The following is a 24,934-nucleotide window of genomic DNA, read 5'->3' as shown; positions in this document are numbered from 1 at the left end:
GTATTTAAGTAGAAGTACTATACTACATTAATTTTTATCGATTTTCAAATTATAGAATTAAGCTTATTAACTAACACGGTGCCTCTGGTTGAGGTTCTGGCTGATATGTATATCTATTATCAGGCAGTACATCTCATTTGGTGATATGCGTCAGAGCAAGAACAATTATTGTTTTATGCATCTGAAATCTGATTAGCATAATACGTAGCTAATCGGCGATGTATGCAATGCAGGGTGAAAGAAACTGGCCATCCTACCTCATTAGCTCCTGGCCTAGTTGCATCATAAGTGGTGCCTTGTTGGTATCATTTGTGATGTTCAAACCTGATTTTGGACAGTTACTAAAGAACAATAATTATAGTATTTAATATTAATTAGGTTAATACCCAAAATCAAACTAAAGAAATCTTTAGTGAAGCTGACTCTGTTCTGTAAATCATACTAATAAAACACAATTCTTCTACTGTGGAAATGTGGCATTTGTATAGGGTGCGACAGTGGGATGTGATGGTTTTTATCGCCCTGTTGTGGGACACGTAGGACGAATAAAAAGAAAAAACATATACTGGAAGTAATCAAGTACAATGCAATTTATTAATGTCTGATTACTTTCTAAAAATAAATTGAATAATTAAAGGAAGAAAATCTCATCTAAATAAGAGGACTCGGGGAAGGATGCAAGAATACTTGTAGCATTACTGCGCTGAACGGCAATACCAATGTGCTGACATTGATATTTACTGCTTCGAGGGTCCCCAGAAAGCTGCACTAAACTTCTGCCTATGGTGGAGATAACTTTGGCTTCACTATACCATGATCCAAACATTTCAACCGCAAAAGGGACAAAAATATAATTATCCGCAAAATGTTTATATTTATGGTGTTTACTGACAGCGGCACTTCCTGCTGCAGCTCCTGGTGTCTTAGAGGTTGAAGACAGATGAGAAGGGGCCAGTGTATCCACACATGTGGAATCCCAAATTAAGGATTTGCCTACAAGCCACGGGACTAGAGTCAGACCATCGGGTCTCTTGCCATCTGAACGGCTGATCCCGGAAGATTCTAAGATGGATGGAACCCCTGAGGATTTTAATGCTCTTTTAATGATGTCATTGAGCAATGAATGACGAGACGCCCCTTACTCATGACACAACTTAAGGCATGGTGGCCATAAGAATCTACAATATTGCCACAGATACATTTATGAATGTGACAGATTTTGCAACCGAGGCGTAAAGCCACGGAAACTTTAAAGGATCTGGGATCCATAAGGGTACCGATGTTAGGGGAAGGAATTGCATGAAGCCAAGATCCTGAAACATTTTGTTGGAGAGCCAAAAAGCGAGCACGATCTGTATCTGAAGAAAAAGATGACTGAAAGGACTCCTTAGCAAGAGAGATTAGTATTTCATCCCAATTCTTTTGAACCGCTGGAAAAGACGGAGGATCAGAGTTATTGGAAACCTCACCCCATCGAACTAAAGCCTCCTGCACAAAAGGGATCTGAACCGAAACACTGTAAGAGGGAAAAATAGATTTGATTCGGTCTAAAACCCCGTGCGCAGAAGCTAAAAATGCTGGCGTACAAATATCACTCAATTTTCTAATACCTAACCCACCAAATTTAATAGGTAGAGAAGCTTGAATCCAACTGCAATCATTAAGAGAAATATTAAGTAAAATTTCTAAGTACTGACATATCATATTGTCAGCTTGACAGAGGAAAGATGGAAACAACCATATAGGGGTAGTCCGCAAAAAGTCGTTAAATTTTGGAATTAATAAACAGTTCTTAAGGAGAAAGTAAGATATGTGGGGATTAAGCGGGACTAACCTGTCAAGCAAAGTTTTCAAACGAAGTAATTTCTGCTCTGCAATATCTTGAACTGCATCTAAGAAAATAGGGATACCTAGAATGGTTAAATCAGATTTAGAAATTAGTTTAATACCAGGAGCTACAAGCTGAAAAGCAGATACAACTTTCTCGAGGTTATGAGAGCAGAAATAAAGTTCGCATTTGTCTGAGTTGAATTGTAAGCCAATTTGAGAACCAAGGGAAATTATTTTCTGAAGGTCGCTAAGAACAACCAAAGGATCACCAGCTAAGGTTCAGTCATCAAGATAAAAAGATTTAAAATTACTATTAAGAGATGTAATACAAGACAGAAAAGCAGGGGACCAAAAGGGTCCCCTTGTTGACAGCATAATTGGGATAAGATAGTGTCAGATCTGTAAAACAATTTCGTAGGGTATCTATAGGCTTGCCAAAGAAAGGCCAAATGTTGGGGAAGATTTTGTTTAATGGCATCCAGTATAACGTCGTGTTCAATACAATTAAAGGCATTTTTAAAATCTAATTTTAAGAGGATATTATTAGAGGAGGGATTATCTTTCAAGAAAGAGCGAACTGAATGGATAACAGATTCACAGCCCTGAGGCGAACCAAAACCTAATTGATATGGACGGAAATAATGACAGATATCATCTCTAATAAGAAGGCAAGATATTTTAGCTACAAGGCGTCGAAAAGTATTGCCTGTTGCAATAGGATGCACACTGCCATTCCTTTTTGCAATAGCCAATAGAGGTGCTCCATAAAGGTAAGGGCAAATTTCAGGATTAACTCTCCCAGCTAACATAAAATTACAGAGATTAGAAATAGATGTAAGCAGTCTTTTGCCAGAATCGCCAGCAGACATAGACACAAGATCTTGTAGATGTTGTGGGCGGATGCCATCGATCCCAGAAGCTGAACCCTTTGGAAAACTTCGTAATCCCACGATGACATTATCTTCTGAAATCTTCAACAAATGATCAGTAAGGATAGGAGGATCAGGAAATGTATTCGCTCTTGAGGGAACCGGATGTTTATCTAATAAGGCTTGATAGTTTGAAATGTTAAAATCCGCTACACCATCATCAGAGGACAGAATTCTAACCACACCATGTATGTCACCGTCTGCTACCTTCTGTTCGATGTGGCAGACATGAGAGGACTTAAAAGATTTTGAAGAAGTCTTTATATCAGCAATTTGAAAATTATTAATATTGTCTTTTATCTTCGAAATGAGTGATTTTTTCCCAGACTTCTCAGGAACATGAAGCGCGATGTAGGCAAATAATAGGAGATTGCACCAACTTTCAACAGAATTTTGAAATAAATATTGGGAAATGAAATGAGACAAACGGCTTGCAGCTAATGCACAAGCCCCTTTAGGAATTCTCCTCAAAACATGTATATGTTGTTTACTATGAATAAGACGTGTTTGAAAATCGTCTAGTGATGATTTCGGAAAGGGAATGTTATTAGGAGCAAATGGAATATTAGGGTGGGCCCGAGACCAATGAACACGCAAGCCACGGGAACCTTTGAAAAGTTTAGCGGAGCATAAGTGACAGGTAACAAAGTCAGAAGAATCACTGGAAATATCGCCACAACTAGTAGTAACCGGTGCATTAAGATTAAAATCATTAGTACTTGTATCATGATTGTCAAAAGCCGGAGTATCGGAGAGATTCCCAGTAAGAGAGGTGTTGATATCACAATTTGAAAATCGTTCACTGCACCAATCAACTGATCTTGAGGAATGATGAAGATTGTCAGGTGGAGTTGACATGTAAATCGGCGCCGATGTGGAGACATCAATGTCGGACATAATCAAAATATAGCAAGAATCGAAAAATTGACAATGTAAATAGACATGGAGGTAGTAAATACACAAAACGAAAGATAAACTTGCATTTAAAGCAACTCTGCGTAGAATAGCTGCTAAATTGATAGCCAGAAAGATCTAAAAACTATATTTCGTAAGTAGTCTCCATCCATAGTAACGAATACATTTCTGCAATCTGCTATGAAAGTTCTGCATAACTCACCCCAACAAAACAAGTACAATGGCACTAATTTCGTTCCTTATGTTTTGTTTCAGCTGGATGATACTGCAAGGCTTGTTGCAATACACCCTACTTTTGAGATAACCCCATAGGAAATAATCAGCTGTAGTCAGGTCAGGAGATCTTGGTAGCCAGACAATGCCTCCAAATCGTGAAATTATTTGTCCTAGAAACATATTTTGGAGACAGTTCATTGAACCATGAGCAATGTATGCTGATTACTTCCTATGGGGTTATCTCAAAAGTAGGGTGTATCGCAACAAGCCCTGCACCATCATCCAGCTGAAACAAAACATAAAGAACGAAATTAGTGCAAACGAACCTGTTTTGTTGGAGCAGGTTATGCAGAACTTTCATAACAGATTGCAGGAAAGTATTTGTTGCCGTGGAGGCTATTTACGAAATGTAGTTTTTAAAAAGTAATCAGACATTAATAAATTGCATTGTACTAGATTACTTCCAGTATATATGTTTTCTTTTAATTCGTCCTGGGTATCCCACAACAGGGCTATAAAAACCATCATATCCCACTGCCGCATATATATATATATACATAATAAGGGAATTGTCCTCCAAAAATATAATTATGCTTGTAATTTTTAATTGCTATTATAACATGTTCGTCACATGAATGTGTCCAGTTCTCTCTATTGACATTCTATTCGTTTGTGTCTAACATATGAAATATGCGTACATTAAAATTAATTCAAGAATAAAAAGCCTGTTGCGAAATATTCACATTTAAATACAACTATATTTTAATTTCATTGGATATTACCGCCGTTGAAATCAGCATAAAAATATGCTCACCATTTCTTCTAGCTCTATTCTCTTATCTGGATCGAGAAATTGAGACATGTAATCAATGATCTCATTGAGATGTCTCAGCTGCTTTTGTAAATGAGCTATGAAGGCGTTACTTCCATTCATCAATATGTCCAGGATGATATTAATTGGTACATATTGACCGTCTGGTCCTCCGCTTATTATCTGCAATTCAATGACAATCACATTTGAAGCTGTATGTAAAATTAGGTCGAAATAAGACGGAATTATATGCCTAATGAAAGTGTTCATTACATTACACTAGAGTTTCTCAATGGAACAATTAGACGAAGAGCTCAATAATTAAAATCCCTATATAGATTACATGTGACTTTTACGACAAAATAAGAACCTTCTTTAAACAAGACAGAGCATTAAAGTAGAACACAGTGTCACTTTAAAAAAAAAATGCTTATCATTCTGAGATTCTTGGAGGATTTCCATTCGCCTTATTGTTTCAGTATACCAGTAGTTCACTGATTGTTGTGGTGTTATTAAAAATTGTGTAAATTTACGATCTTTCATATTACAATATTTCAGGAATCTTCCTTTGCTTCATGGAGGAGTTACCATTACAAAATGTACATTTCAGTGACTAAAAAAATTCCAATTTTATGCAGATATGCTGCAAAAGTATCACGTCCTATCTAAATATGATTATAGCATCTCTTCACGAAATTTCTTTCCAACTACTTTGTTCTAATCCGAGGATACAAGGAGGAAGTTTAGTGTAATTTAATCCAATTCTCCTACATAACACTCGATAATAATTAACTAATTTATGGCAATATATTCATTACATCTGCATAATGAAAATCCTGACAAGAGAAAAGTAAACAAAAAAAAAACTCTTAAAACAACATGATGCTCCAATAAACGATTCACAAAGAAAGAAAAAAAAAAAAAAAAAAAAAAAAAAAAAAAAAAAAAAAAAGTTGAAAACATCATGTCCCATTTAAAAAGGCTGATAAAATATGTATGCCAGAGAGAAATAAATGTACCTAGGTTTGGTAGTGCAGATCTTGCAATTTATGTGACAATGGTTTTCATAGAGATTGAGATGAATAAATAATTACTGTTAATTCTGTGGAACTTGGGATGTATTATAAGCGGTAACATGAGCTGCTGGCAGGAAGTCAAAAGGAGGATAGCAATGGCAAAGGAAGCTTTTAATAGAAAAAAGGGACATCTTCGTGGACCTCTGGAAAAAGAACTAAGGAAGAGACCACTGAAGTGCTTTGTATGGAGTGTGGCATTGTATGAGGCAGAAACATGGACATTACGACGAAGCGAAGAGAAGCGAATAGAAACGTTTGAAATGTGGATATGGAGAAGAATGGAACATGTAAGGTGGACAGACAGAATAAGAAATGAAGCCGTGTTGGAAAGAGTCGATTTTTAATCCTAATTATATTACTAACAGTATTATCACTAAAAGAACCATATATTCTAGGGGATCCAGATAATTTCACCCCAGCAAATCCTTTAGTAACTCCAGTTCATATTCAGCCAGAATGATATTTTTTATTCGCATATGCCATTTTACGGTCAATTCCTTTTGCAGTGAAAGACCTGCCCTTGGGCAGAACATTGAATGAATGAATTCTGTGGAGCTAGAACTATGCTTGGGCAGAAAATATCGAGTGTTCTTTGGTTAGCAGAAACAAAGTCTGTGAAACATGTACAATGCCGATTTCGTCGAGCATACAATCTTCAAAGACAAGATCTCATTCTTGACTTCAAGAGAATAATGGCCTACTATACAAAGTTCAAGCAAACAGGAAGATTGTTGCCGAAAACTGGTAAGCATTATAAGAAAAACATTTCTGAAGCTAACATTGAACACATTCAAATCTGGTTTTTAATAAGTGCAAGAAAAGCAATTTGAAAAGCTTGCAGTATGGTTCATAATGTTGTGCACAAAAGGCTCCATCTGCGAGCATACAATATTCAAATAACACAGCGGATCAAGCCCGATCATAAAGACAAAAGGCTAGCTTACATTGCGAGAGTCTTGGACAAAACTGACGAAGACAATTCGTACTTAGATCATATGTGGTTCTCTGATATGTCAACTTTCCACATATCAGGAAAAGTCAACAGACAGAATTGTAGAATCTGGGGAAGTGATAATCTGCTTGTTGTGTTTGAACATGTGATTCTCCCAAAATTAATATCTGATGCAGCTCAATAAAAATTAAAAAGATAGGTCCCTTCCAGTTGCTCTGGAAGAAATGATAAAGGACGAAAAGTTTAGGCAGAGGAAGATATCAGATGACAGACAACAACTGTATGCAGATACTAAGAGGAGGAAGTGAAAAATAGGAAAGATTGGAGAATGTTGAGTTGGCAGTGAAGACCTGCTCTTGGGCAGAACACTACAAAAACGAACAAGGTTCCTTCTTGTTGCTGAACCTATAGTGACTGCCACAACCTTTCAAGGTATGCTTAAGTTCTATGTTGTGCCATAGTTTCCTATTGGAACAATTTATCAGGCAAGACAGCACTCCTCCGAGGCCTTCGTGATTATAACAGGTCTGGATATTAGATGAATAAGCATTGGATTACGTCATAAATCAGGGCCGAAGCATGCATTTCTTTCATAATGTACTGCTTTGTGCAGTGAGTATCAGTTCAAGAGGTGAATAACCAATTATAACTGTAGGAAGTAGGATATTTACATAATTATTTCAAAGTAGGGGTGTTAAGAGTATAATAATAATAATAATAATAATAATAATAATAATAATAATAATAATAAATAAATAAATAAATAAATAAATAAATATGAAACTGGAAATATGAGCCACTAGAGGCTCTATTATAAAACTGAAAATACGAGGAATTGAATAAGTGATCTACATTTTTTAAGAAGATGTCTGAAGTTATCACCCCTGGATGGCTCTATTATAAAACTGAAAATATGAGAGAAAGTCAGTAAATAAGTTACAAATTGAAATAGCGACCTACATTTTTTAAGAAGGCACATGAAGCTATCGCCACTAGATGGCTCTATTATTGATGTGCGCACAAGCAAAACAAAGTAACAGCCATCTAGATCGATAAGTTCACAACAGAAAGTGAGGCAGAAAACCGTCATTTTCTTTAAATGTTCAAGAACCTGTGTTCCCGTCACAGATTTCAGTTATATGATATATACAGTGTGTTTGCGTTACACTTGCTCTGAAGAATGTGGAAAGATGTCAACCGCTGATTGCTTCATGCTTCAAGGCTGCGCGGGCCTGTATCTTACTGGTCGTTGCCACAGCTTAACAATCTGAGATGTTAATGATAGAAGACGTGCATGCTTGTGTACTTCTTTTAAATAAGTTTGAAGTGTGTGTGCTGTGCATTAACCCCTTACCGCATACTGGGACAGATAGGCACATACCGTTTTATATTCATATAACTTATAATATAAGCATATAATATTTCAAACTGGATACTGGGACAGATATGGCACACTTTCAAGAACTGGATTTGACCATATGTGACATCAGTTAAGAAAGAAAGAACTACTTAAGTTATTTGAATATAAAACCAGTGTGTGCAAGACTGTCCCATAAGATAAGGGGTTAAATTAGTTTTTAGATAATTGAAATGTCGACTGAAAAGTTTACTCTACAACAGTGAATATTTATGTACAAAACTTTGGTCAAAACAGATTCATGCCGACAAGTGTGTAGGCAATTTGTAGAGAAATTCCCCAATATTCGACCTCCAAATAGAGGTTCAGTTCGAAACCTTATCATTAGATTAAGAGAAACAGGATCACTCAGGGGCGGCTCGTTCATAAGAGCTGCGGAGCTGCAGCACTCCCTGCTTTGACAGGAAAATAAAAATAGTATTTCTTTTAATTTTTAGAAGAATTGTTACAGCTTTTATTGGTAAATTGCTTTATATTTCATCTGGCCGGGAATATGTACTATTATCTTATGCATAATCTTTTTGCGCGTCGACTGTATTGGAATTGACACTGCATTCAGAGTCGTCCTGGGATCTGCAGGGTGGTCAGCTCATAGAGAGTGTATCTTGCTTGGTCAGGGGGTAGAGAGGTGAAGGGGAGCAGAGGAAAACTGCCGCTGTTTAAAACCCATATTTCGCTGCAGTGGTTGCAGAGCCAGGCAACAAGGGATCTTTCCTCTCCTCCCACACCGCTATTGTAATGCTGCATCAAATGGATTCTCTATTCCCTTGAAACTTAATGACAAAATTTTTATTTTCTTTTCACATACTTATTGTTGTAGAATCTTATCGAGTTAATATAACGAAATTAATATTCTCTTTTGCCTTCTTATTACGTATATATCCAGCCTCCAGCAGAACCTAATATTTGCCTTAACTCAAAATGATTGCACGAGTAGAATCCTTTTGATATAGCACGTAAAATACGAAAGAAACTTCTTTTCCAGTTTTAGAACATTGTTGACCATCAGTATATCTGAGTGTTGTTTTGGTGTGACGTCTTAATACCGTAACTTAACCAGTGCAAATGTGCAAGCATGAGTGTGTGTTAATTGCAGAATATTAATTTTATTTTTCCCTTATGGAGAATATTGATGTAATGAAGTGAAATTAAAGGGTCGTCCGTTACCCGACTTAAATCTTACTTAAGCTTCATCCAGCCGAAATAGTGCATATATGTAAGGAAGTATAACAATGAAATTTACGCTAAGCATTTGTGGTTACGTGGATGTGAACAAAAAAAAAATCTGTATTTTGTTTTCCTTGCCTCCTGTTCGGTGGTGATACTGCATGGACTAGGAGTGGTGTGACAGATTTAGGACATTTGCCCCTAAAAAGCAAAATGCACGAATCTTCGCAGTCTCACCTGAAAAATGTTGTTTCATTGGCTATGTTACGCAACTCATACTGCTGTGCAATTAAATGAAACGAACAGAACAAACATTCTCAAACATAATCAAGAAGGGATAAAAATCGTGAAATTATTTAAAAAAAAAAATTGATTATATCAAATTTTGTGGCCAATATGAACTTCCCCTTAGGGGACATGATGAAAAAACGATTCGAAGAACCCTGATGTGTTTCGTGGGTTGCTACAATTCGTGAGTAATCTAAACGAGCCTCTCGAAAATCATTTGGAACATGTCACTGTTTAAGGTTATTCTAAGACAATTCAGAATGAACTGGTAGATTGTAAGTTGAGTGTCTGCCGATCTGAAATTCAGACTGAAATCGATGGTATTAGTTTTTCTTAGGGATTAGCAAATGGTCCTACAAACATCTCCCAACTAAGTCAGGAAGTTTTGGTTTTTCGATATGTAGTGCATTTATTTTTGTCCTACACTTATTAGTAATGGTATCAAGAAGTGAAATTTGTATGTACCGAAATCTACTGCAGCTCTCCCAATCCACAAGTTCATGAGCCGCCACTGGGATCACTGAACTCTAAAATTCGTAGGCCAAAAGTAGGGTTCTAACAGAAGCAAAACTTGATGATAGTGGTGCATAACTTGAATGTTCTAATAAATCTTTACGTCGTGTTGCACAAGAAAAAGGCGAATCAAAAACTTCAGCTCATACGGCTACTAAACTTTTCAAATTGAAACCTTAAAGAGTTACTGTAGTCCAAGAATTATGGCTACATGACAACGAAAGTAGAGTGAATTTCTGTAATTGGGTTTTACAAAACATTGTTGATCCACATTTAACCATTTTCTCTGACAAGACACGGTTTTATTTACGTGGTTATGTATGTTCACAGAAAAATAGATTCTGGTGCACAGAAAATCCGCGATTAATTCACGAAGTTCCCCTGTAAGATGAAAAGATTCGTGTGTGGTATGTAGTAAGAGCAAATAGAGTAATATTCATTCATAGTGTTCTGCCCAAGAGCAGGTCTTTCACTGCAAATCAAGCTTTCTCCAGTTTTTCCTATTTTCAGCCTTTCTCTTAGTCTCCACATAAAATCCATATAGTATCTTAATGTCGTCTATCAGATGATATCTTCTTCAGCCTCGAACTCTTCTCCCATTCACCATTCCTTCCATGCATCCTTCAGAAGGCAGTTTCTTCTCAACCAGTGACCCAGCCAATTTCTTTTCCTCTTCCTGATCAGTTTCAGCATCATTCTTTCGTCACCCACTCTTTCCAACATAGCTTCGTTTCTTATTCTGTCTGTCCATTTCACATGCTTCATTCTTCTCCATATCCACATTTCAAATGCTTCTAGTCGCTTCTCTTTACTTCGCCCTAATGTCCATGTTTCTGCCCCACACAAAGCTACACTCCATACAAATCATTTCACTAGTCCCGCCCGTGTACTTCGGATCAAGCATGACGCGAACACACTGTTGATATACATACATACATAAGAGTGACGTTATCACAAAATGCAGATGTCATGTGGCACTTTTGAGTGCACAAAGCATGGATTTTAAACCTACTGAGATCACTAACTTCGCAACAGGAAGTGAAGAAGCAGCCATTTTTAAAACTACTAAGAACCTGTGCTGGATCCACAGACTTTCGTTCAATGCTATACAAATGTGCAGTGTACATACTGAGTGTGATATTATCACTTTTAGGTGCACAAACAGTATGTATTTTCTTGCCTGCTCTACAAATGGTGGAACATCTAATTTATGGCCACAGTTCACACAGCTTCCGAGATAGTTTATGATCTAGGTACAGTAGGTCTGGAAACAGCAATTGTAAGATGGCAGACCTCTGCATGAGTGTACCATTCTCTTCAAATAACAAAATTATTTTCCAATTAACCAGCAAAATCGGTTATCCAGCACTGGCTTTGTCCCATAGTTGCCAGATGTGAGGAATTCTACTCTATTAAACAGTCTCACTCCAACTTCAAAGATCTACTCACATCTCTTTTCCCTCGTAGTTGGTAACATAGTAGTTACAGAGGTATCCTGATGGGAGACATTCTCGAAAGCTGCTGTGTCCAATTATTACGGTAATTTTGAATTTGTTCCAAAATATGTTAAAATAAATATATTGAGCACTATTTACTATGTATAAAAATGAAAAATAGTTTTAATTTTAAAATTTGAAAAAAGGTAGTTTCAAAGTTCTGAAATAGGCTTATTACATTTTGTTGATTTACTCCAACAAATACAATTATTGTTAAATATAACATATTTCTCTTTAAAGATTAAACAAACATTTCCATAAAAATCAATGAAAGCTCTTTAACTTGGCAACAGATGATATAATGAAAGAATTATCCAATAAAAAAATACTGGAAGAGTATGATTTTCCATTCAACACCTACCTACGAAATTTTACAGCTACAGCTTTTGAAATTGACGATAATTTGATATTTTAAGACAGTGATAATTTCGTTTGTAATACATAGGAGATTTCAAGAGATTGTCTATTATGATTTTCTAGATTTTGAAGACAAAGAGTAAAACCTTTACTGTAATTTCACAGTTTTTTTATACATTTTTTTAGAAACAAAATTCCTTAAAAGTACTTAAATAATTCTTTTCGAGAAATGTAGAGACAATCGTAGAATAAATAACTGGTTTGAAACCTACGCTTCCCCATGGTGGCGAACCTTTAATTACTTCTAGGAAGTATTTTCTCCTTTCTTCTGGATCAAGACTCCAGGCTCGTCTATCAGTGACAGATGAGAAAGTCTTCATGCGACCTTCACTTCTTTTCCTTTTAAGTATTATGGGGATGTCATTTCCCATACGCTCGTTCACCACCCTCTCCTTCAAAACAATATAGGACATATCTGCAATATTTGCCTCAATTCTTACACAGTACAATTCTTCAAACAGTTATTTCAGTCATGTTTTATGTATCTATAGCAACAAGAATATTTAGACTGATTGTAAGGCAAACATGCAACAATGAACACTACTGCTTCACAGTCAATGTTATTACAAATTCTTCATACAGTCATTATTGAGTAGACAAAAGAACATTTCATGTATATTAAGAAAAGTTCCTTGAATTTAGGAACAGAAACAATAGGCTAACCACTGAATCTCATTTAGATATTTTTTGGAAGGAACACACAAAAACAATTCTTGGTGAATATGTAAAACTGCCAAAAATTAACATTAAAAAAATTAAACCATCTTAGGGTATAGAGTAAGTTTCGTGCATCACCTATATAACTCATACATAATACAAAAATTATGTCTATTCTAAATGTAGACGACATTGATATTTTAACAAAATATAAAAATTTGTAAGATCTATTGGAATGTTGATTGTATTACGTAAAGATAAGATTTATGAAAATTAGTACTAGTCTAATGCCCAGAATTATGGATGATTTTCATTCTCCTTCTTACTGTCTAACATAGAAACAGAAATCAAAATAAGTCTATATTATACGGAAAATTTCCAATGTTTCAAAGTGTATAATTTAGAGAAATATTAGGCACTCTATACACACTACAGAATTTTGTGTTTTAGTGTTGGACATTCCTTGATACCACAAATAAACTACGTTGTTGTTGTTGTTTTCTAATGCCAGGCGTTTGACAATAAAGTCATTTGACCTCTTGCACTCCAATATTTTTCAAAGATATTATCATGACTAGCCACTGAAGCACAGATTTTGAGGTGTTCCGAATCCATTGGCAACAGGCCATTTAAGCATAATTCATCTAACTTGGAGCATTTTACAGTCGATTACCACCTATAAGTTCTAACTCTTTCGTTTATTCTAAGAGTAGATGAAATGTGAAGACAGGTACAATTCCTTTCTTCTTCACAGTTCTTTAGTTGCTTGTTGCCTTGTTTACAGAATTTTGTACTGTAAATGCCTCTTGACTGTTACGTATTTTTCTTCTTCCCAGTTCCCATGCTAACAAATGGCCAGTTTCCTTTGGAATTCAGATTTTAAAGGTACACCACTATTTGCAGCATTCATCCATGACTACCAGCATTGAAATTCAATTGTTTTGACTCTTGGCCAACATTTCTTACTTTAGTCTGACAGTTATCATTATATCTTCAAGGACAAGAGTTGTGCTTGAGCATAACACGAGGGTAAAAGTGATTTATGTGAGTGAGCAAAATAAATGGTCTGTTAAGCAGATCATGAAGATGTTCAACATCAGTGAAACTCAAATGTATGAGATTTTAAAAAAAGGAAACTGACATTTTCAAACTGTGGTAAAAACTGTGCTAATGGGAAAATAAAATGCGAACTTAAGAAAACTACAACTGAAGATATTAATGAAATAGTGTGGGAGTAGATTGTCAATGTCAAAGCGAAAAATCACTACATGTTGTATGCTATGATACAGGAATATACTAGAAAGATATGTTTAGTATGATTTCTTGGACTAAGTATTTGTAGAAAGTTAGGCAACCAAAAATGTAAACTGTATGCTGAAAACCCTGCTTGACTAATGGAAAAAATTAATTAATTAATTAAAAAATTGGGTATTTTTTTCTGTCCAGTGTGTGTTCAATTACAGTGTGAAAAACTAAATAAATAAGATATTTTATTTCATCTTGTCACGTGGATGTCCCTGGTTTAATTTTTACAGTACACCTCAACCAAACAGAAAATTGGCTGCAGCGGAATATTTTCCTCATCCCTTTTGAGTCTGTTAAATCAGGTTTTACTGTAATAATGATTTAAACGTGAGAGAAAGCAATGATAGATTGTTGTTGTTGTTTTCTAATGCCAGGCGTTTGACAATAAAGTCGTTTGACCTCTTGCACTCCAATATTTTTCAAAGATATTATCATGGCCAGCCACTGAAGCACAGATTTTGAGGTGTTCCGAATCCATTTCTTGGTTTGAGTTGCACAATGGACAGTTAGGGGACTGATATATTCCAATTCTATGCAGGTGTTTGGCCAAACAATCATGGCCTGTTGCCAATTTAAATGCAGCTACAGACGATTTTCGTGGTAAATCGGGAATTAACTGTGGATTATGACGCAGAGAGTTCCATTTTTTCCCTTGGGATTGTGTTATCAAATTTTGTTTGTTGAAGTCTAAGTATGTAGATTTAATAAATCTTTTCACGAGTAATACGTAGATTTAGTAACAAGTCTGTAAGTAGCAGTGCTGCCCTTCTTTGCTATAGCATCCGCATTCTCGTTTCCCAGGATTCCACAGTGGGATGGTATCCATTGGAATACAATTCTTTTATTGAGTGATATTAATTGAGAGAGCATTTTAGTTATTTCTGCTGTTTGAGAGGAAGGTGTGTGTTTAAAGACTATTGACAGAATAGCTGCTTTGGAGTCTGACAATATAACTGCATTCTTAAATTTATTGATGTGGCATAGAAGATTCCTGAGACTTTCACTTATTGCAATGATTTCTCCATCAAAACTTGTTGTTCCATACCCAAGAGATCTATAAAGTGAGAAGAGACAGCACGTAACACCTGCACCGACACCTTGTTCTCTGGAGATCAAGGATCCGTCAGTGTATAAATGAAGCCAGTTTTGTGGAGGGTACCTAATATTAATTGTCTCTAAAGACAATTGTTTTAGTATTTCAGTGTTTACTTCTGATTTCAGTATTTCTTCTATTAAATTTAGATTATATTCAATTGCAGATTGTTTAAAATAGGTATAGATTGGAACTTTTCCATTTCTGATATCACTTTTTGTTGACCTGAAGACGAAGACAGAGTCAATCTTCGAAACATTGTGATTTCCTTTTTCATTATCATCAACGGAAGAAGTCCAATCTACATGTCTTTTAAAAACGTCAGAGGTGAGTAATGTACTTTTTGACGATATTTTTAAGGTAGAGTATACTTACTTTAGTTTTAAGTCTGACTTATTATTGTTGAATATTAAAATTAGTTATAATGTTAAAATATCATAGTAAAATCCAGCCACCTTATCAACAACATCACATGGGGGAGGAGAGGCAAGTGTGAACCTGTGCCCTTCAACTTCATCTTCAATAAAAAACCTAAAAACATTTGCATAATTATATACTTACTTGTAAGTAAAATTTTGTGGTATACAAGTACCATAATTTCCTTTCAAATGTAATTTTGAATTACTATCGTGAAGAAGATTAAAACTGAAGGTGTACAAGTTATACAATTTAATCCAACAATATATAAACAAAAAGCATATTAGACATACCTAGAATGACAACAATTCAAGCACTTGAGTTACAATATAGCAAGCCATGACATCTAAGAAGCCATTACATTTTACATTCTCTTTTAACTATGCACACAATGATCATCTTTATGGTAAAACTGTTGCTGATCAGTTCTCATCTGCTCACTCAAAACAAGTCGAGGAAAACAGAAGTTATACAAAGTTTATAATAAAAAGAAAATACTTTATTTATGGGAAAGCAGTGTTTTTATCTTTAAGGAGACATGACGAATTCATGACATCAGCGAATATGTAAAGGGAACTTTTTAAAACTATTAGAACTAAGAGTAAAAGATAAAGAAAATGGGCGAAACTATGAGATACACAATCAATTCTTACAAAAGTGCTCAAATTCAAAATTAATTGATAGAAACAATGAAACATCTAATGGAAACAATTATGAAAGAAAGGAATGCTGTTTCTGCTTTATCTATTGTTTGTGATGAGACAACTGATATTTCCACTAAAGGGCAACTAAGTATTTGTGTTAGATACGTGTCAAAAATATCAGACTCTTTCTTAATTAAAGAAAGATTTTTGGGTTTTGTTAAAATTGAAGAAACAACTGAAGGCAATTTATACATGTCATAAAATTCTATATGGACAAAATAGACCTAGCTATTAATAGAATAAGAGAACAGCTGATATAAGTCGACAATTTAACAGGGTTGCAACAAAATTCAAAGAAGATGAACACAATCTCAAGAATATCGATTATCTCTGGAAATTCTACAAAGCATGATGATGAACAGTCTACTGTGTTTTTGAAAAGCTGGTCAATTTGCTGGAATGCAAATCCTCATTCCTTTAAGTTTTGGAGATTAAAAAAAAAAAAAAAAAAACAGCTAATCTTTTTGCAAATGCATGTATAATGTTATACCGGTATATGAAGTTTACACTGTGTGAGAAGTATTCCACAATTTCTTGACAGAAGTGCTTAACTACAAAATCTAAATTGTGTCCTCCCCCCCAAATTTACAGTGACGCTATGCTTCTGCACCTTACACTTAATTCAAGTTTTAGCTGGCGATTTAAAAATATTAAATGCACAACACTGTTTAACATCAAGTGTAATTGAAAATAAAAGTAAAAATTTAGAGTCCCAGTTTCACACATTAAAGTTCCTGCAAATTGGATGTTTTTATTGTGAAGGGTCATGAGTAGCAGTGTGGTGTCTCCCATCTTCTCTGACGTCACAGCAGAGCTGTAGTTAACAACAAATTGAATAATTTGCTGCACTGGACCATAGTCCCATGTTACCTCATGTGTAAATATGGCCCTGCATCACGATATGTAAAAATAGAGGAGCCTCTCTTAGTAGGGACAGGATTTGCAAGTTTTTACCTATTTTTTTCCTTGCTTCTGAACTCCTAATTTCTTCAATACTTTTTCGAATCATAATCGTAGGAGTCATATATGTGAATTCTGTTGAACCTAAATTGGACCTTAGTACCTAAAAAGAAACTATATCATTGTTGATAAGCATTATCCTGTATTTACCGTGTTATATATTGATTTTTTTTATTTTGAGAGAAATATCAATACATTTCGAGAGAGAGGAAAGAACACACTCGATGTGGAGGAGGCTGCCTCAATTCCTAAGGCAAAATCTGTACTTAGGAGTGACAACATCTATGGTTCCCTTACTTTCGTCAAGGCACATTTCAGTGAGCTTCCAAAATATACTGAGTACTTGGAATTTTCTTGGAGTGAAGAACTGGTGGACGGTAGCTAAAGATCGAGACCGATGGAGAAGAATTCTTAAGGAAGCCGAGGCCCGATCTGGGCTGTAGCGCTGTGGATGATGATGACTTGGAATTTTCGTAGCTACAACTGAAAGATGCAATTGGTGTCATTGACTCGCTTCTACAGAAACAAGTACTAGGACCCATGGGTGAAGCAATCATGTTAAAACTGAAGAAAGTATTGCATAGGAATCCAGGGTTTGAAAAAATGATACTGTGGGTACCTACTGCAGCGGCAGTGATGAAATTTGCACCTATGACGTCATGTGCTCTCAAAAGAACCATTTCATCCTTCAAATGTATTTTGAGAGACAACAGAAAAAACTTCTCAGTAGAGAATCTTGAAAAGTATTTGGTCTTATATTCCAACCAGGAACAGCACCAGTAAATAATGTTGTTTTCTTCATTAAGTTTTAACAAATTTAATTCAAAAGTTGTGAGTGTATTGTACTTTCTATCTATTTACAATTGAAATGTATGTATTTATACCAAGGCAAATTATATTAGATAAAATATTAATTGTTACAATAATTTATTCAGTCCACCGAGTTAGAACTGTGGTAGCGTGTCTGCCTTCAGGCTAGTTGGCCCGTGTTCGATTCCCAGCAGGTTCAGAAATTTTCATGTAAAATTTCTACCACCATCAGATGGGGACGTTAAGCCTGGCAGCCCCCTTGGTGCTATTCAACAGGAGTAGGCTATGTACCGGCACCAGGTTTCCCCTTCTCCCTTCCTCACCATCATCATCCTCACCCATTTCCTACACTACACTTACACGAACATTTACGCATACACTCACCCTAGTATACGACATAACTCTTCACAGATACATATCATGAATAACGTGGCCCGCCGAAATGGTATGCAACTTCAAAATGGGTCACAGTTCTGCCATCTATCCACAGTATGCAGAACCCGAATCGCGCGCACGCACGCACGCACGCACACACTCTCTCTCTCTCTCTCTCTATCGGTCCAATATTATTCGACACCACAGTCAAAACGGATGTATACTTGACCTTCTTGGATGAATTTTATCCCCAACTAAAAGAAGAGGATTGTAATTACTGCTTCTTTCAACAAGATGGAGCAACATCTCACACCTCACACATCTGAGAGGTCACTTACATGTATTCATCAGATGTTCACTGAAGAGCGTTCTGTGAGCAAAGCCTTGTGGCCTCTGCGGTCACCAGATTTGTCGACATGTGACTTTTATTTATGGGGGTACTTGAAGGGGAAAGTGTACGAGCAGAATCCCCATATTATTGATGAAATGAAGGATAACATCAGAAATAGCATCCACACTATCACGTGAGGAATTGGCACGTGTCTATATGAACCTATTAAGACATGCACAGACGTGTCTAGATGTTGGTGGAGGGCTCTTTCAATATCTATTATAAAGGTTAGTACAGGACACATTCATTTATTCATTTTATTCCATTTCTTTGAAAAAATTTCGTTTCAAATCAAATGAAATGAGATGGGCCGGTTTTATCTGCCGAACTCTGTATAACTGTAAGACATTATCTTGTACCTTAATCAAATATAAAATGTAATTCAATGTGAAGCACAAAACTAGGAAAGTCTTACCAGCAAGGAATTTTTCTCCATTTTCAACATCTGACATGTCTGCTTCAATTTCTCAATTGTTTCCGTGTCTTCACTGATCTTGGTACTCCATTCTTTCTCCTGTGCAGCAATAATTTTTCTGGCCTCTTCAAGAGATGACTTCAACTCGTTTACCTAGTAAAGAACATAAAATCGAGGTATAATTAATTTTAAAGGTAATGAATAACTTTAACTCTCTTACTTAATAAGGAACATTAAATTGGGGCATGATTTATATTAATGAGTAACATGTAAAAGTTGTTTACTGACATTTTATTCAGTTTTCCTCCTGAATGATATGTGAAAAAAACATTAAATGTAAGAAAGTAACATTTAGAATGTACCAATTAATGGAAAACTGTTTTTGTTCCCATCATTTACAATAAAAATAAATCAAAAGTCTTACTTTATTTCTATCTATTATTATACAGTGGTAAGAAATTGCAAACTCCACATGTTTTCAAGACATACGGAAATTTTGTAAAAGATTTTCTTACTTTCACATTCAAAATGTAAAATTTAAAAACTGTACATCCTTTTTGAATACTGTCGGTAGTATTAGAGAAATGAAATGTATGCCAATAGTATCTTTCTATACTCTGTATTCCCACTTTTCCAGTGGGCATTTCTTGCTTTTAAGAGAGCAACGTCTGCTTAACCTGCCGTTCGTTGATGTGTGAGCTCTGTGCTCACTTTTAAATTCAAATTATAATAACTTTGCAACATTCGAAAATAAGTAGGCCTATTTGAAATTCAGTGTATCTTTCCATGAGAATCTCAGAAGTTGGTTGGCAAAGTATGAAGTGACAATGTGGCTTTCAGTTTTTGCCAAACTGCTATAACATACACTTTGTCGAGGAACTGAGTGCTGCACTTACAGGTCAACCAAGCGTGTTAGTGTTATTAACTTAACCTACTATGGATACTGCTCAAAATTCACAAATTGGAAGATGGCTATTGGAATAAGAAGATGATGATGATGACAAGAGGAATGATCACCAGGCTAAGATTCTGAACATTCTGATATAGAAACTTTTGATGAAAATGTGCATGGCAGTGCGAGTGAAATTTCTGCAGATGACTCTCACTCTGATAATGGTGACTATCCTGGACTGCATTATGTAGGTCGTGATAATGTAACTTCACAGAACATTCATCCATCTCCACAATCAATCTTCTTAATGTATCCAGCTGTTTGCTGACAACATAAAGTCCACTATAGTCCACTGTAGTCTATTCAGTTGTTGTTTTTCACGAAAAATGAGGGGTATTTTGATCGGTGTTCATTATAGATGCCCGTTGCTAGTAGCCAGAGTTGGGGTGTAGTCAATATATACTGCAGGGCTGTGTCTTCTGCAACCGGTATTGATGAGTTTAATTTACTTCTTTTGTGGTTTATGGATGGACAGTATAGAAGAATGTGTTCCAGATCTTCATCATGATTATTGCACCACAGACAAGTAGGAGTATCAGAAAGGTGAAATCGGTGTAGGTACAATTGAGTGACAATGTGACCTGTTCTGGCTCTTGTTAAAAATGTTTGAATATGTCTGGGCAAGTTTTTGTACATTTTCAGGTCATTTAGTTTCTTTTGTACAGACTGTAAAATTTTTCCTTTGTCAGAAGAGAGCCAATTTTTGATCCATAGGTTTGTAAAATGAGACTTTACTGAAGCAAAAGCACTGGATAGAGATATCACTTGAAGAGGTCTTGGTTGCAAATATGTTGCCTGTTTTGCAATATTATCGACTTTCTCATTTCCAGGTATACCACAATGACTAGGTATGCATTGAAATGTTATTTCCTTTTGGAGTTCTTTTAGTTTACTTAGTTGTTTCTGAAGTGGAATAATTCTATGTGCATATAGGTTTGGTACATATTTAATTATATTAAATATAGCCCCCTTGGAGTCAGTAAGTATGCAAATAGATATTTCAGAAATTTGAGAAACACAGTGAAGAGCACCATCAATTCAGTGTCAAGACTGGAGGAGGATGAACATGGTATGAAGTAACTTTTCTTGATATTTTGGAATATAATACCCTACTCCTCATCTCCCATCATCAGGGTTTAAAGATCCATCTGTATAAGGTGATCCTTGTATGTGCTGCAGAGTAGTTCCATGGCATCTAACTTAAGAATGTATGGAGGATCATTTTTGGAATGATTTCCTGGAATTTGTATGCTATGTTCTGGTATCATCCATTTCCATGGAGATATTTCGTTCACAACTGGAGTTTTAGCAATGAGTGTGTCTGTGATATAGATTGGTATTTCTTCTTTTTTTATTTTATAGAAATTACACAGGATATCATCTGACAGTTTGAAGAACATCTGAGATCTGGATGAGGCTTGCAATTTTAAATGTATCTCCACGAAACAGAACAAAAGAAAGAGAAACATAGTGAAAGGAGTTACTCAAAATGCCCACACAATTGTTGAATGTTGGGGAATCTTTTTCCAGAACTTGTCTCTTGACAAAAAGGTAAGACTGCATCCTGATCAGATCTCTGAGACTTCCTTGGACTCTACCAGTATGTCAATGTAAGTGTTGAATTACAATGCAGAGATGGACACACCAGAAAGAGGAATGAATTATCCTGCTTAATTACAATGACTACTAAAATTTGAGAAACAGCTACATAATTCTGTCTTCAGATTTTTCACACAGGAACAAAGTTTTTCACGTGCCATAGATATATAACATGGAACGTCCAACTTGACTTCTCAAAGAAATACAGAATAAAGGTATGGTCACACGTTGCTACTTTTGCTCTGCAACTTTTGTACTGCAGCTGCAAAAGTTGCATGTCGTGTTCAACGTAAGCCAAAAATAGGGTGCTGCATGGTACTTTTCGTGCTGTGCAACCCGAGCGGTGCAAAAGTTGCAATTGGAGGTTGCGCGTCTGTTCACATACAAGGCGCTACATACTTAGACTTCAACAAACACAATTTGATAACACAATCCCAAGGGAAAAAATGGAACTCTCTGCATCAAAATCCACAGTTAATTCCCGATTTACCACGAAAACCGTCTGTAGCTGCATTTAGATTGGCAACAGGCCATGACTGTTTGGCCAAACACTTGCATAGAATTGGAATATATCAGTTCCCTAACTGTCCATTGTGCAACTCAAACCAAGAAATGGATTCGGAACACCTCAAAATCTGTGCTTCAGTGGCTGGTCATGATAATATCTTTGAAAAATATTGGAGTGCAAGAGGTCAAATGACTTTATTGTCAAACGCCTGGCATTAGAAAACAACAACAACAACTTTTGCAGCCGCAGTCTAGCTGCAGCTTTCCACCTCCGTGTTGACTTTTCAATGTAGCTACATTTTGTGGTTATGTTCGCATTATTATGAAACTCATGTGATAGCTTACTTATGTATTATTTGCTTTTCTGTCCTAACTAGTATTCAAAAATTAGCATTATTTTTACTACAAAGCTATTAAAAACGCCTATACATTTCAATGATAACCAACAGCATATTCACGTAATTAATGTTGGCAACCCTCCTGTTTGAAACTACGCTACGAAAAATTAAAGAAAAGAGAAAATGAATTATATCGTCAGCAAATATACTCAGACTGTGTTGTACAATTAGTAACTGTTACAAATCATTTATTTTTATCACATCTACATTAAAATATATCCAAACAATAAAATTATCATTGGCACATTTGGGTGGCAACAATGGTCGCAACTACAGCAAAAGTTTCAATAAAACTGATATCAAAAATGCTGCGGCTGCAACCCTGAGAATCCTGTTCACACGTCACTACTTATAAGCTGCGCGTGGCATGAAAAAGTAGCAGGCAGCACGTTCGGCAGCCGCTACTTTTCAGGCTGCACCATTATTTACATGTCACAGTACGAGAGTTGCGCAGTTTTTTGTACTGCAGCTCTGCAGAAGTAGTGACGTGTGACTGTACCTTTAGATTCTTCTTCCCCTTAAAAATGTGATGGTCTTAACCAGATGCCTGGTGGCCATTTGATCACTATGAATGAAGCAAATGCATTACATTCTACTGTTTCTTCCACCTTCCCAACTCCTGTATACTGACCTCCTGATCTTTAGAATCAACTGTCTCTCGGAGCTTGTTAATGTCCATTTCCTGATCACGAACTTTTGTTTGTAATTCAAAATTTGCTTCTTTTAACACACTATCAGGCTTGCGACGCTGCTCATCTAATCGTGACTGAAGAGCTGAGATCTTAAGGAGTTGTTCTTCCATACGTTCCTGCAAGACATCTCTTTCTGCAACAACTTCCTGTAAAACAGAGTAAAGATAAACATATGAAATATCTCCCATATACAGTAACACAAAATGATTGCTCAGTTTCTGGAACAACAGTTATCTGTGGACACACAGTTATCTATAATTTAAAATGTTGATATGTAGAGAATGGCACAATACGAAGAAAATGTTGCCATAATGTGACATTATTTCGGTAAAATATGAAAATACAAAATAAATATTTTTATGCTAAAATATCTTCTCTTATAAACCATTTGGAGTAGGATTACTTCACTATTTATAAAATAAACCTTTACAGATTAATAGTTTTGTTTATATTTTAATAAAGTACCAAATAACATAAGATAAATAAGCATAAGTTAAACAGTTTGTCAGTATCATCGAATCCTTATCTGAATGGAAGAACTAGATAATTCAATAGAGAGAGAAAAAAACTCAACACTGGATACAAAACAATACAAGTAACTTTTCTTTTCTATATTTTCTGGCAAAAAATTATACCTTCTGTCAGTTAGGTAAAATTGTTTTGCATAATGAAGAACCCAGGAAGCTGCAAAAAGAGGAAAAATTAAGTAAGCAGCAAAATTGATGATTGAAATTCATTTAAAACATTAATTTACACCATACAAATGTCGAAGGTCACGAGGAAAGTTTTGCAATACGTGAACATGGTTGGCTGGACACCTCTGTCATTGTGAGGAATGGAAAGGAGGATGAAAACTGGTCCAGTAGACAATAGGATGTGATCTTTACAGCATTTGTTGTCGAACAGTTGCAGTGAATGCATGTTAAAATGTCAGGGTGGTCTAAGGGTGAATATTGTGCAATTAGCCACTACAATTTTGTTTGCGGATTGACTGTCGATCAGTGCCTGGAGGAAATGGCTTCTGTGCTGGGGAAGGACTGTCCACATCGAACAACGATTTACTGTTGGTACAGAGACTTCCAGAGAAGAAATTCACTTTCTGGGCGACCCTCTGAATTGTTCACCCAAGAAAACATTAGGGGGTGTGAGAAAAGCATTGTACCAGGAAAGACAGCTGACATCGACAGATAGAAGAGACCCTGCACCTGCTATTCATTCAATTCTACACGATCATCTCAATGTTACAAAGGTTTGTTCTCTTTGGGTGCCCCACTCACTTTCGGAGGAACAAAGGGTTCATCATGTGGAACAGTACCTGAAAGCCAGATTTGCATAATATATTCGTTACTGGAGGTACATTAACAGGAAGCCACAATTTAAGTCACACAGAATTTGTGTGCACTCAATGTTGGGCTCTGGCGGCTTGTCAGCCCATTTGAGTTGTGTGAATATAAAGGAAAAATTGTGACTGTGTCGTGTATAGTTTCTGGGGTAGCTCAGTCGGTAGAGCATTCATGCATTAAGTGAAGGGTTCCGGGATCGATACCAGGCCCCGGAATAATTTTTCCTTGAAATTATTCAAACCTGCTTTACAGGGAGCTACTACCTGAAAGCCAGATTTGCATAATGTTA

At 35.9% G+C, this 24,934-nt stretch overlaps 1 protein-coding gene across 13 annotated transcripts in view; it reads right to left on the bottom strand.

Annotated features, from left to right (window-relative positions):
• Positions 1–24,934, bottom strand: part of LOC138698194 (A-kinase anchor protein 9-like) — a 630,353-nt gene that overhangs the window by 195,141 nt on the left and 410,278 nt on the right. For 10 of the 13 annotated variants that reach the window (XM_069823957.1, XM_069823962.1, XM_069823958.1 and 7 more), the window contains 4 exons: positions 23,242–23,448; positions 19,155–19,307; positions 12,240–12,419; positions 4,705–4,884 (listed from right to left, as the gene is read on the bottom strand). In XM_069823957.1, the coding sequence (XP_069680058.1) occupies positions 4,705–4,884; positions 12,240–12,419; positions 19,155–19,307; positions 23,242–23,448 (720 nt within the window). The remainder of the gene's footprint in view (positions 1–4,704; positions 4,885–12,239; positions 12,420–19,154; positions 19,308–23,241; positions 23,449–24,934) is intronic. The other 3 variants (XM_069823969.1, XM_069823967.1, XM_069823964.1) reach the window with 2 other exon arrangements.

The sequence above is a fragment of the Periplaneta americana genome, chromosome 4 (genome assembly GCF_040183065.1).
Source record: "Periplaneta americana isolate PAMFEO1 chromosome 4, P.americana_PAMFEO1_priV1, whole genome shotgun sequence".
Lineage (NCBI taxonomy): Eukaryota > Metazoa > Arthropoda > Insecta > Blattodea > Blattidae > Periplaneta > Periplaneta americana.
This window is presented reverse-complemented; position numbering and strand designations above follow the sequence as displayed.